Source organism: Scyliorhinus torazame, chromosome 3, assembly GCF_047496885.1.
Source record: "Scyliorhinus torazame isolate Kashiwa2021f chromosome 3, sScyTor2.1, whole genome shotgun sequence".
In the NCBI taxonomy this organism is placed as follows: Eukaryota; Metazoa; Chordata; class Chondrichthyes; order Carcharhiniformes; family Scyliorhinidae; genus Scyliorhinus; species Scyliorhinus torazame.
In genome coordinates, this window is record NC_092709.1 from 340,143,537 (window position 1) to 340,160,688 (window position 17,152).

General features: G+C 45.6%; 1 protein-coding gene across 1 annotated transcript in view; it reads left to right on the plus strand.

Annotated features, from left to right (window-relative positions):
* The window catches only part of pcgf1 (polycomb group ring finger 1), a 74,710-nt gene extending 68,584 nt beyond the window's left edge, over positions 1-6,126 (plus strand). The window contains exon 9 of the mRNA XM_072497710.1: positions 5,090-6,126. Within this exon, the coding sequence (XP_072353811.1) occupies positions 5,090-5,140 (51 nt within the window). The 3' untranslated portion in view covers positions 5,141-6,126. The remainder of the gene's footprint in view (positions 1-5,089) is intronic.
* Positions 6,127-17,152: the final 11,026 nt, after the last annotated feature.

A 17,152-nucleotide genomic window follows, 5' to 3' on the forward strand; every position in this document is an offset into this window, starting at 1 on the left:
CAGTCACCCGAGGCTGGAAGTGAACCCGGATCCCTGGCGATGTGGGGCAGCAGTGCCACCCACTGTGCTGCTCGCCCATGGTTACCCAACAGTGGTAAACATCTGCTCTGCGCCTACCCTGTTAATCCCTCTTAGCATCTTATACAGTGACGTTGGTTGAGGGATTCCTATTGACCGGGATAGCGGTGAGAAACCCCCTCTCTCTTTTGAAATGGCAACATGGGATCTTTTACATCCACCTTGGGGAACAGATGGGGCCTCTGTTTGAAATGAAAATCGCTTATTGTCACAAGTGGGCTTCAAATGAAGTTACTGTGAAAAGCCCCTAGTCGCCACATTCCGGCGCCTGTTCGGGGAGGCTGGTACGGGAATTGAACCCGCGCTGCTGGCCTGCCTTGGTCTGCTTTAAAAACCAGCTATTTAGCTGTGCTAAAGCAGCCCCTGTTTCACATGTCCTCTGAAAGACGGCACCTCCAACAGTGCAGCACTCTCAGCACTGCACTGGAGCACAGTTTGGATTTTTTGCCGTAAGCTGGTGGAGTGGAGCTTGACCATAACCATCTAAACCAGTGATAGGCAACCTCGGAGAGTGAGTGGGCCGTGTGAATGATCCCCTCCATCTCAGTGGGCTGCACGATCAAAATTGGTCTTGTTCACGAACTGTGACACTTGAACTTTGACACTTGAATAAGATTGAATGCATTTAATCCTAATTAAATAATAGAAAAATGCTTAATCATATTAATAGAACTGTAATCAACTTCAAGTGGTAATGGACAGCATAGTAGCACAGTGGGTAGCACTGTTGCTTCACAGTGGCAGGGTCCTAGGTTCGATTCCCGGCTTGGGTCATTGTCTGCACGGAGTCTGCATGTTCTCCCTGTGTCTGCGTGGATTTCCTCCGGGTGCTCCGGTTTCCTCCCACAAGTCCCGAAAGATGTGCTTGTTAGGTGAATTGGACATTCTGAATTCTCTCCCTGTGTACCCGAACAGAACATAGAACATAGAACATACAGCACAGAAGGAGGCCATTCGGCCCATCGAGTCTGCACCGACCCACTGAATCCCTCACTTCCACCCTACCCCCGTAACCCAATAACCCCTCCTAACCTTTTTGGACACTAAGGGCAATTTAGCTTGACCACTCCACCTAACCTGTACGTCTTTGGACTGTGGGAGGAAACCGGAGCACCCGGAGGAAACCCACGCAGACACGGGGAGAACGTGCAGACTCCGCACAGACAGTGTCCCAGCGGGGAATCGAACCTGGGACCCTGGCGCTGTGAAGCCACAGTGCTAGCCACTGTGCTACCGTGCTGCCCGTTGTGGTGCCGGAATGTGGCGACTTAGTGCTTTTCACAGTAACTTCATTGCGGTGTTAATGTTAGCCTACTTGTGACAATAAAGATTATTATTATTATAAAACAAAAGACATACTTGTGCTTGATTGGATGCGGAGGGAGTGCTCAGCTCTCTATCACTTGTGTGCAATTACCACGCAGCTCACTTCATGTGATCTTTCTTTACGTATCACTTCGGACATTGAATGGGAAAAAAGCTACACGGATGGGCAACAGACAACAAAATGTCTTGTGGGCCGAACTCCGATCCCTGATGGGTGAAATGTTGCTCACCACTGGTCTGAACTCGGGTTCCCAGCTTTGACAATTTACCCCCCTAGAGCCACTTTTAACAGTGCATTGTGCCAAGCCAGTTGGCAGATGACGGATCAGTCTATAATTAGGGAGAGTGTCCGATGGTGAAGTGCTGGAGATTAGGGGAGATTTTTATTCATTCATGGGATGTGGGGAAAGCTGGCTGTACAAGAATTTATTGACCATTCCTGAGGGCACTTAAAGAGTCCACAGAATCAGCTACAATGCTGAGATGACATGCAGTCTGTGGTAAAGCAACTCAAATAGGAATCACACGTCCATGGTAAAGCAACTCACAGCAAAAATACACCGTAACATCACAAGATTAGGGAGAGTTCCAGAGTGTGGCGAACGATGGTTGACGTCTGCACTTCATCACGCTCTGTAATGACTACCCAATTTTTGAATCCATTTACAGCATATGTTGAGAAGCCGGGATAGTGACATTGATGAATAGCTTTAGAAGTCAGATTTTCTATTGTTCGCCATTACTCACATGAGGCTGAGTTTTCAGAGCAATGCAACTTCTGCAAATGCACTTTCTCTATGACTGGTTAAGGGGGGGTTGAAGGGGGAGAAACTGTTGCCCTTGTGAACTGGCACCCTTGTGAACTGGCACCATGTTACAAAAGGACTCTCACCAGAAATGGTGTAACCCCCTGCAGTTGCTCGCTATTCTCTTTAGTCGGAACTGGAATCCCTTTGTTTCTATAGGAGCTCCTGAGGCTGGTGAGTTTTAAAAGCTTCCAGTCTGTTGTCATCCTGCCATGATCGTCGCCTTCAACAATTGCAGTTTGCATTTACATAGTTCCTTTAACAAAGACTTTTGTCCAGGCGCTCACAGCAGCATTATCTGACAAAATGTAGCACTGAGCGTGTAAGGAGATCCTGCACCCATGTGTCAATCTATATATTGTGTCCAAGTCTTTGGAGTGGGGCTCCAACCCACACTTTTCTACCCAGATGAACATTGAACTTTGGCTGCCATTGAAAAGAGAATTAAAAGAGACAGCTCGAGTATCCTGTGAATGGCTAAGAAACAGTCCTGGAGCCAGTAACTTTCTCGCCACATTAATGATATACAAGCTTAGTGATCGTTGGATTGAGGATAGCACATAGAACAGAGAACATAGAACATAGAAAAATACAGCACAGAACAGGCCCTTCGGCCAACGATGTTGTGCAGAACCTTTGTCCTAGATTATCATAGAATTTACAGTGCAGAAGGAGGCCATTCGGCCCATTGAGTCTGCACCGGCTCTTGGAAAGGGCACCCTACCCAAGGTCAACACCTCCACCCAACACTAAGGGCAATTTTGGACACGAAGGTCAATTTATCATGGCCAATCCACCTAACCTGCACATCTTTGGACTGTGGGAGGAAACCGGAGCACCCGGAGGAAACCCACGCACACACTGGGAGGATGTGCAGACTCTGCACAGACAGAGACCCAAGCCGGAATCGAACCTGGGACCCTGGAGCTGTGAAGCAATTGTGCTATCCACAATGCTACCGTGCTGCCCTTAAGAACAAATTAATTTACACTATATCATTCTACTGAATTCCATATACCTATCCAATAGCTGCTTGAAGGTCCCTAATGTTTCCGACTCAACTACTTCCACAGGCAGTGCATTCCATGCCCCCACTACTCTCTGGGTAAAGAACCTACCTCTGACATCCCCCATATATCTTCCACCATTCACCTTGAATTTATGTCCCCTTGTAATGGTTTGTTCCACCTGGGGACAAAGTCTCTGACTGTCTACTCTCTCTATTCCCTTGATCATCTTATAAACCTCTATCAAGTCGCCCCTCATCCTTCTCCGTTTTAATGAGAAAAGGCCTAGCACCCTCAACCTTTCCTCGTAAGACCTACTCTCCATTCCAGGCAACATCCTGGTAAATCTTTGCACCTTTTCCAAAGCTTCCACATCCTTCCTAAAATGAGGCGACCAGAACTGTACACAGTACTCCAAATGTGGCCTTACCAAAGTTTTGTACAGCTGCATCATCACCTCACGGCTCTTAAATTCAATCCCTCTGTTAATGAACGCGAGCACACCATAGGCCTTCTTCACAGTTCTATCCACTTGAGTGGCAACTTTCAAAGATGTATGAACATAGACCCCAAGATCTCTCTGCTCCTCCACATTGCCAAGAACTCTACCGTTAACCCTGTATTCCGCATTCATATTTGTCCTTCCAAAATGGACAACCTCACACTTTTCAGGGTTAAACTCCATCTGCCACTTCTCAGCCCAGCTCTGCATCCTATCTAAGTCTCTTTGCAGCCGACAACAGCCCTCCTCACTATCCCCAACTCCACCAATCTTCGTATCGTCTGCAAATTTACTGACCCATCCTTCAACTCCCTCATCCAAGTCATTAATGAAAATCACAAACAGCAGAGGACCCAGAACTGATCCCTGCGGTATGCCACTGGTAACTGGGATCCAGGCTGAATATTTGCCATCCACCACCACTCTCTGACTTCTATCGGTTAGCCAGTTCGTTATCCAACTGGCCAAATTTCCCACTATCCCATGCCTCCTTACTTTCTGCATAAGCCTACCATGGGGAACCTTATCAAATGCCTTACTAAAATCCATGTACACTACATCCATTGATTTACCTTCATCCACTTGCTTGGTCACCTCCTCAAAGAATTCAATAAGACAATACATGATTATGTATTGAGTCTCATTCCAAGACAAACACAAAACTTAAAGCTTGCACTCCAGTCCAGTACTGAGGGAGTGCTGCATTGTTGGAGGTACCACCCTTCAGATGAGGGGCTGGACTCTCCCGTCCCCTAGCCGTGTGTTTCTCGGCAGTGGGAGGGGGTGTGCCATTTGTTGGTGCAACATTGTCTATTGTCAATGGGATTTCCCATTGACCCACCCCACACAGCTGGGAAACCCATGGGCGGAGGTACGCTGCTGGTGGCGGGACCAGAGAATCCTGCCACCAGCAAACAGCCAGAGAAATGCCAAGCAACAGGGGCCCTGTCAGCCCCCTCATGTAGATATAATATATGCCATACAGGACTTCAGGGGGAAAAAATTGGAGAGGTATGTCCTGGTCAATAATTATCCCTCAACCATCATTACAGAAACAGATTATCTGATCATTATTACATTGATTACTATGTGCAAATTGGCTTTTGAGTTTACAACATTACAACAGTGAGTTCATGTTAATAGTACTTAATTGGCTGTAGAATGCTTTGAGATCTTGGGTGGTTGTGAAAAATGCTATTTAAATGCAATGCTGTCTTTCCCGAGGATTGGTTGAGATAGAAGATGGAGCATGATTTTATTGAATGGTGGAACAGGCTTTACGTGCCTTACAGCCCAGTCTTGTTACTATTTCCTTTGCTGTTCTATGATGGCGAGAATTGTTTAACCTCCCTTCCTACTTTTGCCTTCAGCCTACACCGATGATCCTCCAGTATAGCGTGAAGGAGAAACGAGGAAGGTGAAAACCTGAGGCGGACGAACGACTCACCTGGCATGTTCTTTAAAAGAAAAAGAAACTGGCACGCTGAGCAAGCCAGGGGTGGGAACCATTAATACCTACCTCCAACTGTACAGCCTGTGTATCTCCAACTGCTGAATAGACAAGTGTCCAACCAGCTTGGTTCTGCTTTAAAGCAATCCGTTCTGTGAAGACTGGTGGCAGTTTGTGAAAGAACCAGGTGCTCTGCCATTGTTGGCTCTCTTCTCTTCCCCCCCCTCCCCCTCCCCATCTTTTGCAGGTGTTGAGTCTTGTTGGTCATTTAGTTTCCCCCCCACCCCCATCAGCATGGAAAATGACTGTTGGCTGGCCTTTTCAAAAGTGGAGGGTATTTAAAGCTGAACTTGTTTTCACTCTTGCCCATCTCCCCCTCCCAAAAACACACGCATGCAGATGTTTCAACTCATGCCTGTGCCAAAAACCTAGCTATTCCCACCAAAGGGTGTTGAAGGCAACCCCAGGCTCCACCAAGTCAGGACAATTAATTCAAGATGGGGTTGGGTGAAACCTGGGGCCTTACCTGCTGTAGGTGGTTTGGTGCAAAACCGATGAGGAGAGCTTGCCCTGGCTGCCAGTAATATAAGTTAAATAGCTTGTCTGCTTATTTATTTCCTTTTTTTTTCCTGGTGGAATATTTAGAGTGTCAGAAACTTTCAGCGATATTTGCACTAACAGAATGGCAGAATGGCTTTTTAAATAATGCACTATGAAATGATAACTGCATTCATGTGTACCGAGCAAGTATTGAAGCCAACAGCATTCTGTTAAAGAGAGTGTTTTCTATATTCAAAGCCCCTTGTAGTTGGTATCAGCCACAGGTGGAAATTGAAACCTATTTCTTTTGCCGCTGATGCAGTTAAATTTTCAGTGATGTAACCTCGATAGTTTCCTCTACTTCAGAATATTCCTTTGTTTTTAAAGGGTATTGAAGAATAAATGCTTTTCAACTTGTGTAAGATTTGTTTTGTACTGTTGTGAACTTTGGGATTCCTTAAAGCATTCCATGCCTCCGTGTAAATTGCAAAATGAAAATTATATTGACATTGTAATCTAAACAAATGGCATTTTTGAGGGTTTTTTTCCCCCCAACCTGAATTTCTTCCTCCCAACCTGAATTTCTTCCTCTTTATTGTTTAACCCAAATGGGATGGGCGTTGACTCCAACTAGGTTAAGCCACATTACCCTAGTTTCTATTCTTCATGGGTATGCCTGGGAGGTGTGCTAAACAGGAGATGGTATGCTCTGGAATATACATTGACCAATAAAAAGGCATGAACAGGTGCAGCAATTAATCAAAAAGGTTAATTGAATCCTGGTCTTTTTATGCAAAGGACTTGAATACAAATGGTCATGCTTCATCCATGGAATGTGGCAGTTCAAGAAGGCAGCTTGCCACCGTCTTAAAGAGCAATTAGGAATGGACAATAAATGCTGACAACCCCATGAATGAATTTTTTTAAAAAGCAACAATTATTCTGTGACCTCTGCATGAAGCTTTGGGACAATTTTATCATTGATCTGTATCCTTCTGGCCCTGGATTGAAGTACACTTAGATTCATTTATCCATCACATTTGGGAGAGGAGGGTTGTACGTCCCATCATTTGGGCCTAGATGGTTGATGGCAAAGCTGCCAATGGTGGAGTGACAGAAATCAGAGGTAGGAGAATAATGACAGGAATACGCTGTTTAGCCCCTTGAGCCTGATCTTGCATTTGTCTGGGTAACCTGCGACCTAACAATGTACTTGCCCCATGGCATTGAAAAAAATTTTAGCTGAAGGTATCTCCATTTAAAAATCAACAACTGATCCAGCTTCAAATTCCATTTGCAAAATAAAAACAATTGCCTATGTCCTTATCCATTATCCTTTTATATCTCAAATTTTGTTCAAATCCTAGAATTATTCAGCATAGAAGGAGGCCATTTGGCTATCCATGCTCACTTCTGGAAGAGCATGTCACCTATCCCATTTACCTGCCGTTTCCCATTGTCTGCTGTTTTTTTTTTTCTTCTGTCCAGTTTCTTATCAAATTAGCCAAGATTCAATCTGACTCCACCACACTGATCATAATTTTTCTTATGCAGAAAGTGGTTATGCTGTTGATCCCCAAATTTCTTTCTCTGTCAGTCTGGCCTCAATAAAAGTTGAGATGGATTCGCACGTAAAAATAAGTTATTTATTTAGCTTGCAAGCTTAAATCATCTTACAGAAACGTAAGAGACATCCAGCCTCTTACACCCCAGAAAACGACTGAACTAAAAGACAAAGGGATCTCTGCAAAATCAATTCAAATGGTATCAAGTTTCACATACTCGACGGACATGGGTCAGCCTATGTCCCTCCTGACCTGTTCGATCTATTCTGATTGGCTCACTTCCAATCCCTATCTCTGGCCCCTATCAATGCAGCATCACTCTCATAGACACACCTCTTCCTGCTTTTTCCATGCGGTCTCAAACCCCTTTGTCCCTAACTGCCAGAATCAAAGTGGCTTATTTCTACATTACATTAACTAGTATCTCTAAAGTAACTATTTTATATCACATTCGTCAATGCCTCATCTTGCCTTTGATTCTGCCAAACTCTTTAATCTGCGTTTTTGGTTTCTACTCATTCCATCAGTGTGAAGAGCTTCTGCCTCGACCCCTCGTGATTTTGAGCACCTTTGAGCACAATATATCTGCACAAACAAAGTCCCTCATCCCTTGGACAATTCTTGTAAACCTTTACTGCATCATCTCTAAAGCCTTCATATCCTTCCTAAAGTGTAGTGCACATATTTGGAGCACACTACCCAGTGTTTTATAAATAAGAGTTCATCATAACTTCCTTGCTTTGTACTCTATGACTCTATTTATAAAGCCTAAATGCCTTTTCAACCACTTCAGCCTCTCCGTCAACTTCAACAATTTGTGCACAATATAGACTTGGGTCGCTCAGTTCCAGCACTCTTTGTACCCTGTATTTTATACTGCTTCTTGAGATGAAAATCACTTATTGTTACAAGTAGGCTTCAAATGAAGTTACTGTGAAAAGCCCCTAGTCGCCACATTACGGCGCCTGTTCGGGGAGGCTGTTCTGGGAATTGAACCGTGCTGCTGGCCTGCCTTGGTCTGTTTTCAAAGCCAGCGATTTAGCCCTGTGCTAAACAGCCCCTGTTTTCCCTGACCAAAATGCATCACTTCATTGCATTAAATTTAATCTGCCATCAGCCTGTCTACATCCTATACTCTCTCGAGACACTATAGGGAGGAGATAGACTTCCTGCAGCAAGAGTAAAAATTCAGACTGTTGCATTGTCTGCCTAGTGCCAGGATTTTAGACATCTGCTGGAGAACAGTGGGAGAGGGGAAGATCCAGTTGTCATGATACAAGTAGGTACCAATGACAAACGTAGAATAAGGAAAGAGGTTCTGTAGAGAGAGGATGAGGAGCTAGGCACTAAAACACAGACTCTCAAAGGTTATAATCGCTGGATTACTACATGAGCCACATGCAATTTGGAATACGATATATACAATTAGAGAGATGAATACACAGCTCTGGTGTGGGAGAGGTGGGGAAAGCCAGGGTTGTACCATTGGGACAGTACACCTGAACCACGCTGGGACATGTTCTTGCAAGCTGCATAACTAGAAGAAGTCTTACAACAGCAGGTTAAAGTCCAACAGGTTTGTTTGAAATCACTAGCTTTCGGAGCACAGCTCCTTCATCAGATGAGTGAATGAGATAGGGAGGGGTGAGGGATCACATGGGAAATGTAGATAGAACACAGGAAGGATAGAGTGCAAGTCTAAGAGTAAATAAACAGATCAGGCTAGAGGTTGCAAAAATAATAAAACTTCAGGCTCTGTATCTGAATGCACATAGTATTTGAAACCAAACTGATGAATGGGTAGTGCAAATGCAAGTACGACCTAATGATCATTACAAAGACATGGTTGCAGGATGACATGGATTGGGTATGTGACTTTTAGGAAGTTGGGAAAATGTGGCGGAGTGGCTCTGTTAATTAAAGAGATATTAGCACCTTTGACAAGGATGAACCAATTTCAGGAAATCAGGATAGAGGAGAGGTTTGGGTAGAGATGAATGACGACAAAGGCAATAAGTCACTTGTAGAAATGGTGTATAAGCTCCCGAACAGCAACACTCAGTAGGACAGAGGAAATAATGGGAGCTTGTCAGAAAGGTATGACAAGATAGTCAGCATAGCTTTGTGAGGGGCCGGTCATGCCTCCCAAGTCTCATTGAATTCTTTGAGGATGTGTATATTGTGTCTTGGGCTGTTGCAGGTTACAACAGGACATTAACAGGATGCAGAGCTGGGCTGAGAAGTTGCAGATGGAGTTCAACCTAGCTAAATTCATTTTGAAGTGATTCATTGTGGAAGGTCGAATTTGAATGCTGAATTCAGGGTTAAAGGCAGGATTCTTGGAAGTGTGGATGAACAGGAATCTTGGGGTTCACGTACATAGATCCCTCAAAGTTGCCACCGAGGTTGATAGGATTGTTAAGAAGGCGTATGGTGTGTTGGCTTTCATTAATGGGGATTGAGTTTAAAAGCCGTGAGGTTTTGCTGCAGCTTTATAAAACCCTGGTTCGACCACACTTGGAATATTCAGTCCAGTTTTGGTCGCCTCATTATAGGAAGGATGTGGATGCTTTGGAGAGGGTGCAGAGGAGATTTACCAGGATGCTGCCTGGACTGGAGGGCATGTCTTATGAAGAAAGGTTGAGGGAGCTAGGGCTTTTCTCACTGGAGCGAAGAAGGGTGACATGATAGAGGTGTACAAGGTGTTGAGAGGCATGGATAGAGTGGATAGCCAGAGAGTTTTCCCCAGGGTGGAAGTGGCTGTCACGAGGGGACATAATTTTAAGGTGATTGGAGGAAGGTATAGGGGAGATGTCAGGGGTAGGTTCTTTACACAGAGTGGTGGGTGCGTGGAATGCACTGCCAGCGGAGGTGGTCGAGTCAGAGTCATTAGGGACATTTAAGCGACACTTGGGACAGGCACATGGACAGCAGTAAATTGAAGGGGTGTAGGTTAGGTTGATCTTAGATTAGGATAAATGGTCGGCACAACATTGTGGGCCGAAGGGCCTGTACTGTGCTGGACTATTCTATGTTCTATGTAATTATAATGGGCGATTTTAATTTACATACGAACTGGAATAATCAGCTGGGCAAAGATAGCATACATTTCAGATTCATAGAATGTTTTGGGATAATTTATTAGATTAGCATGTTCTGAAGCCAACCAGGGAGAACTCTATACTAGACCTGGAATTGTGCAATGAGATAGGATGAATTAGTGTCCTCACGGTGTAAGGTGTCTCTCGGTAGACGTTATCACAATATGTTTAAATTTTACTTGTCTTCCTCAAATCAAATGTGAGTCCAAGACTAATATTTTGAACTTGAGGGCAATTATGACGGTATAATAGCAGTGCTAGCAAAAGTGAACTGGCAATTTAGGCTAAGTGATAGGTCAATAGAGATGTAGGGACAGAGATTTAAGGGGATATTTCAGAATACGCAGAATCCAATGAGAGAAAAGTCCAAGGGGTGGACCCACCATGCGTGGTTAACTAAAAAAGTTAATGGTGATATCAAACGTAAAGAAAACTCATACAATTGTACAACAATGGGTGGCAGGTCAGAAGATTGGTCACGCTGTAAAAGCAGCAAAGAATGACGAAAGGATCTTCACCCTCTTTCCTCTTTACATTATTACCATTGTAATCTTTATTAGAACAATTAAGGTCCTCCATTATAACTATATAGTTTTGCACCTCTAACCTTTTCTGTAAATTTGTTCCTCTATACCCTTCCCATTAATTGGTGGTCTATGGAATATGCAGTTGTTTAATGTTACCTCTATTGTTTCATAGCTCTAACCAAATTCATTCTGTCCTTGACCTCTCTATAACATTCTCCCACTCCAGCACTTCAATACTCTCCTTTTTTTTTTTAAACTTTAGAGTACCCAATTCATTTTTTCCAATTTAAGGGGCAATTTAGCATGTTCAATCCACCTACCCTGCACATCTTTGGGTTGTGGAGGCGAAACCCACGCAAACACGGGGTGAATGTACAAACTCCACACGGACAGTGACCCAGAGCCGGGATCGAACCTGGGACCTCGGCGCCATGAGGCTGGAGGGCTAACCCACTACACCACCGTGCTGCCCTTCAATACTCTCCTTAATCGATCCTACCAATTCTCCACCTTCCGAATCTTTTCAGATCACCTTGTATCCAGGACTAAGTAGTGCCCAATCCTGTCCTTCATTGAGCCAGGTCTTTGTTATCACCACAACATCATTTTTCTGTGGTTGTCTGAGCCTGCAGCTTATTTATTGCTTTGTGCATATGCATAATAAACTCAATTTAAATTTTATTGCAATCCCTTTTACTCTGACTCTACCTTTTACCTTGTTATTTCCATGCTGTCAGTCGCTTCTGAGTCCATTTGTTTCCAAATTGGTACAAATCCTGCCCCTGAGAATTCTTTCTAATAATTTACCTACAACCGACGTGAGTTTATGGTTTCCTGGATTATCCCTGCTACCTTTCTTAGACAGTGGTACCACATTAGCTATTTTCCAGTCCTCTGGGATCTCACCTGTAGCCAATGAGGATACAATGATGTCAGTTAAGGCCCCACCAATTTCCTCTCTTGCTTCCCTCAGTACTCTGGGGTAAATTCCACCCGGCCCAGGAGGCTTATCTACCTTAATGTCTTTTCATTTCATTTCATTTTTCTTTTTCATTTTTTCACTTTAAAAGACTCAATACCTCCTTTTCATTGTCAACATGACCCAGACTGTCAATGCATCCTACCCAAGAATCATCTTCCACAAAGTCCATTTCTTCTGGCTCAACACATAGGTTCACCCCCCCCCCCCCCCCCCCCGGACTTTAAGTGGTCCATTCCTTTCCCTGGCCACCCTCTTGCTTTGTACATATGAATAAAAAGCTTTGGAATTCACCTTAATCCTAGGGGCTGGTTCAGCATAGTGGGCTAAATAGCTGGCTTGTAATGCAGAACAACACCAGCAGTGCGGATTCAATTCCCGTACCGGCCTCCCGAAACAGGTGCCGGAATGTGGCAACTAGGGCCTTTTCACAGTATCTTCATTGAAGCCTACTTGTGACAATAAGCAATTATTATTATTACTTGCCAAGGACTTTTTATGACCCCTCCTAACCCTCCTAATTTCCTGCTTAAGTACCTTCCTACTTTCTTTATACTCCTCAAGGTTTTGACTGTCCCCACCCTTCTAGACCATACAAAAGCTTCCCTTTTTCTTATTGACGAGGTTCACAATATCCCTCGTTATCCAAAGCTCCCTAAACTTCCCATACTTATCCTTCGTTCTCTCAGGAATGTGACTTTCCTGAATGCTAATCAACTGTCGCTTGAAAGACTCCCACATGTCCGATGTTGATTTTTCCTCCGTAAGAAGTCTTACAACACCAGGTTAAAGTCTAACAGGTTTGTTTCAAGCACTAGCTTTCGGAGCACTGCTCCTTCCTCAGGTGAATGAAGAGGTATGTTCCAGAAACATGTATATAGACAAATTCAAAGATGCAAGACAATGCTTAGAATGTGAGCATTACACAGATGCTTGTCAAACTGTGAGCTAACTGGTGTCTCTGGAACTCTGACTTCCACATGAGTGTTTCCAAACTCCATTCTTGAATAAATTCGCCTTGGAATCAATTCTCCCAAACAACGCTTTCTTTCAGATGTCTTCACCAAAGATCCACTTCCAGGATTTCAATCTCTTCTTTCAGTATTTCTTTGCCTTGGATTGCTATCCACGTGGCATTCAAGCTTTCACATGATTTCTCTGGTACCCAACCTCGCCAAAAGAACACAACTGCTTCACAGGCTGTTTTAAGGTGTTGACATCCTTAGGACTTTTCGCTAGCCGACTTCTCCAGTTCTGCACCTTTCAGCTCTGTCTTTAACTGGGAGCCTCTCTCTGCCCCTTCTTCAAGTTCAGTGAACTGTACCTTGTTCAGGTTCCAGATCTTTGGCTCTTTGACTTCAGTCTTACTGGGACTCTTCTTCCATTCCCTAGTTTCTAGAACTGTATGATCTTTAACTTTTGGGACTTGCTTTCTGTCTCTATTGACCTGCAGTTTCTGTGAGAGCTGCTTTATTCTCACGTTCCAACTGAAGGACAACTGCATTTCATTGTGAGCCACTGCTTGCTAATCAACAACCTAGTCATTCACGTCATAAACCACAGACATGCAGGCACCTTTGTTTGACATGAACTAACTGAAGTTTTAATCCTTATACAGAAATACATGAGGTTGGATTCTCTATTCCTGAGACTAAGTGTTGATGCTGGCACAGAATTCGTGGGGTACCACGACAGCAAAACTGGTGCTGCACCCGGACCAATTCAGCTACTGTTAAGAGGCTAGCACAGGCACGTGAACACAATCGATTCCAATGAGAAACTGTGCCGGATTCGACAGATTCACAATTGACACTGACAAGCTGCAGTCGCATATACACATTGCACTGCCCACACACACCATCCCAGCCGACAAGATGGCAGCAACACGCACGGCACTACATTTCATGGATGCCAAGCTTGAGACCTTCCTGGATGCTATGGAGGAGTGGCGAATTACTGCCACCCCATGCCTGGGCGCAGGTGGCAGTGGTCGTCAGCGCCATGGGAACACGGACCGACCAACAGTACAATATAGGAATGGGTAATTCAGAGATAATAGGGTGGAACCTGGAACAATCAGCATCAATAGGGAAACAATACTCAACAAACTATTGGGATTAAGGGCAGACAAGTCCCCAGGGCCTGATAGCCTACATCCTCGGGTGTCAGGGGGGTTGGGTGGCACCAGGACAACGGGAGGGGGTGGGGGGGAAGGGGGGGGCGATCAATCTGGGAGGGGAGGGTGAATTAAACCGGGAGAATGGGTCAGTCCAGAAGGGGGTCAATCAAAGGGGAGGCTGAGACCAATCAGAGGGGCAGCACGGTAGCATTGTGGATAGCACAATTGCTCACAGCTCCAGGGTCCCAGGTTCGATTCCGGCTTGGGTCACTGTCTGTGCGGAGTCTGCACATCCTCCCCGTGTGTGCCTAGGTTTCCTCCGGGTGCTCCGGTTTCCTCCCACAGTCCAAAGATGTGCAGGCTAGGTGGATTGGCCATGATAAATTGCCCTTAGTGTCCAAAATTGCCCTTAGTGTTGGGTGGGGTTACTGGGATATGGGGATAGGGTGTGGAGGTGTTGACCTTGGGTAGGGTGCTCTTTCCAAGAGCCGGTGCAGTCTCGATGGGTCGAATGGCCTCCTTCTGCACTGTAAATTCTATGAAAATTCTATGATCAGGTCGCACTGGGAAGGAGGGTCGGACTGGGTCACAGGAGGGGTGGGGACGGCCTGGGCTCGGCGAGGGGGGGTTGAGTCCAGGGCAGGTTTGGAGTTGTGGGGTGGGGGGGTTCAGATCGGGTGACACTGGGAAAGGGGGATGGACTAGGAGGGGAGGGAGTCAGTACAGGAGGGAGAGGGGATGTAACAGGGGCTGGGGAGGGTGGGGCGGTGTTTATACCGGATTGGGGTGGTCAGTCCAGGCCGGAGGGAATTAGACTGTGTTGCAATGAAAGGGGGAGCCGGGTTGAGAGGTGGAGTGGTGTTGGGAAGCGAGTGGTGTTGGGAAGCGAGTGGTGTCGGGAAGCGAGTGGTGTAGGGAAGCGAGTGGTGTCGGGAAGCGAGTGGTGTCGGGGAGCGAGTGGTGTCGGGGAGCGAGTGATGTCGGGGAGCGAGTGGTGTCGGGAGCGAGTGGTGTCGGGAGAGAGTGGTGTCGGAAGCGAGTGGTGTTGGGAAGCGGGTCGTGTTGGGAAAGGAGTCGGGGTCAGAGGGTCGGGGGAGATGTCAGATGTTGGTTCAGTGGGGGGGAGGGAACTGGTCATGGGGTGTGGGGGTGTCCTGTACAAGTCTGGGTCAGGGTTTTTTAATTAGTTACTCTGGAGTTAGAAGTGATTTTCTCCCTCTAACTCTTTCGCAGTAAAGTCCCGAAAGATGTGCTGTTAGGTAATTTGGACATTCTGAATTCTCCCTCCGTGTACCCGAACAGGCGCCGGAATGTGGCGACTGGGGAATTTTCACAGTAACTTCATTGCAGTGTTAATGTAAGCCTACTTGTGACAAAAAAGATTATTAAAACATTTTTTTAAGAAGGGTCGAACTGGCAGAACCTTCCAAAGTAACAACTTAAATGAATTCTGCTGGACGGTTCCAAGGCCAGCCCAGTGTAATTGCCCAGCGGGAGTTAGCACTTCTGGGCAACTGTTGAGTAAACACTTACGTGGGAGCTCCCTGGAGGGATCACCAGCACCTCACTGGGATCCCCCCTAAATGTGAGTCTGGGGAACAGAGAGGCTGTGGACCATTGATTCAGTGCTGGATTTGGCTTGTTCCGCTACCATTTGTAGCTTGTTGGACAACAGCACCATCTGGTGGATAATAAAATCTTGTGACAAAAATTGCTCTGAAGGCTACCATTCCGCCATCCCACCCATATTCCCTTTTAATAAACTTAATAATCTTTTTATTAGTGTCATAAGTAGGCTTGCATTAACACTGCAATGAAGTTACAGTGAAAATCCACACTCCGGCGCCTGTTCGGGTACACTGAGGGAGAATTCAGAATGTCCAATTCACCTAAAAGCACGTCTTTCGGGACTTGTGGGAGGAAACCGGAGCACCCGGAGGAAACCCGCGCAGACACGGGGAGAACGTGCAAACTCCGCACAGACAGAGACCCAAGCCGGGAATCGAACCTGGGTCCCTGCGAAGCCACAGTGATAACCACTGTGCTACCATGCCACACCTTTTCCTCTCATCATAAATTGTCTGAAATTCAATCACTGACTATGAATCCTGTGCAGTGTATATGTGTATGTTACACTCATCGGGCACTCTCCTCACTGTTTCATCTGTCTTTGTGTTGTTTCTGAACATTGTTCACCTTTTCTCTGCGTTTATCTGTGCTTCACTCTTGTCCTTTAGTTCTGATGGTTTGTACAGTGCTGAAGCAGTGTTGGACTCTCGGAGGAGCAATCTTACAGATGAGATGTTGGATTTATGAAGTCGAAAGGGAATCCAAGCGATATGGAGATGGGGCACAATAGCGGAATGCAATTTGAAGATCAAGGTGACCTTGTTGAGTCTGTACTCCAGGGGCCGGATGTTTACTCCTCCTCCTATTTCCACATTCTTTACTGAGGTGCTGAATGCCCTCTAAGTGAATGTATATGATCCCATGGTCTTATTGGAAGAAACGTTCTTCCTGGTACCCCAGCAAATATTTATCCCTCAATCAACATCCCTAATTATATGGTCCTTATGTCATTGCTGTTTGATGGGATCTTGCTGTGCACCATTTGGCTGCCACATTCCCTACATTACAACAGTAACTACACCTTCGCACTTCATTGGCTGGCAAACACTTAGGGCTTCTTGTGGGTCTGAAAAACACTATATAAGCACATGTTTCCTCAGGGAGAAAGGGCATTCAGGAGGGACACAGCATAATCTCCACCCCTGCTGTCCACCGCCATCCGCCCTCCTGTCCACCCCACCATTTCCTTGTTCCCCTTAGCATGCCCCTGTTGTACCATCAATTCACTGCAAGACAATGAGAAGAAGTGAACGGTGGCTTTATTAACCGAGAACTTGCCTGCCTGTGAGTTCAGTAACAATGAGTGCCGCCCACAGGTGGCCAGATCTATATACAGCCCCGGGGAGGGGCGGTGCCAGAGGTAGAGCCCACCGGGGCTCCTGTACAATACATGGTGGTAGATCATATTACTATTTACTGGCCATAGGCCACAGTACTATACAGACAGGGTAGATCGTACTACTATTTCCTGGCCATAGGCGACAGTACTAAACAGACAGTTTATACTATGGTAAATACATTCA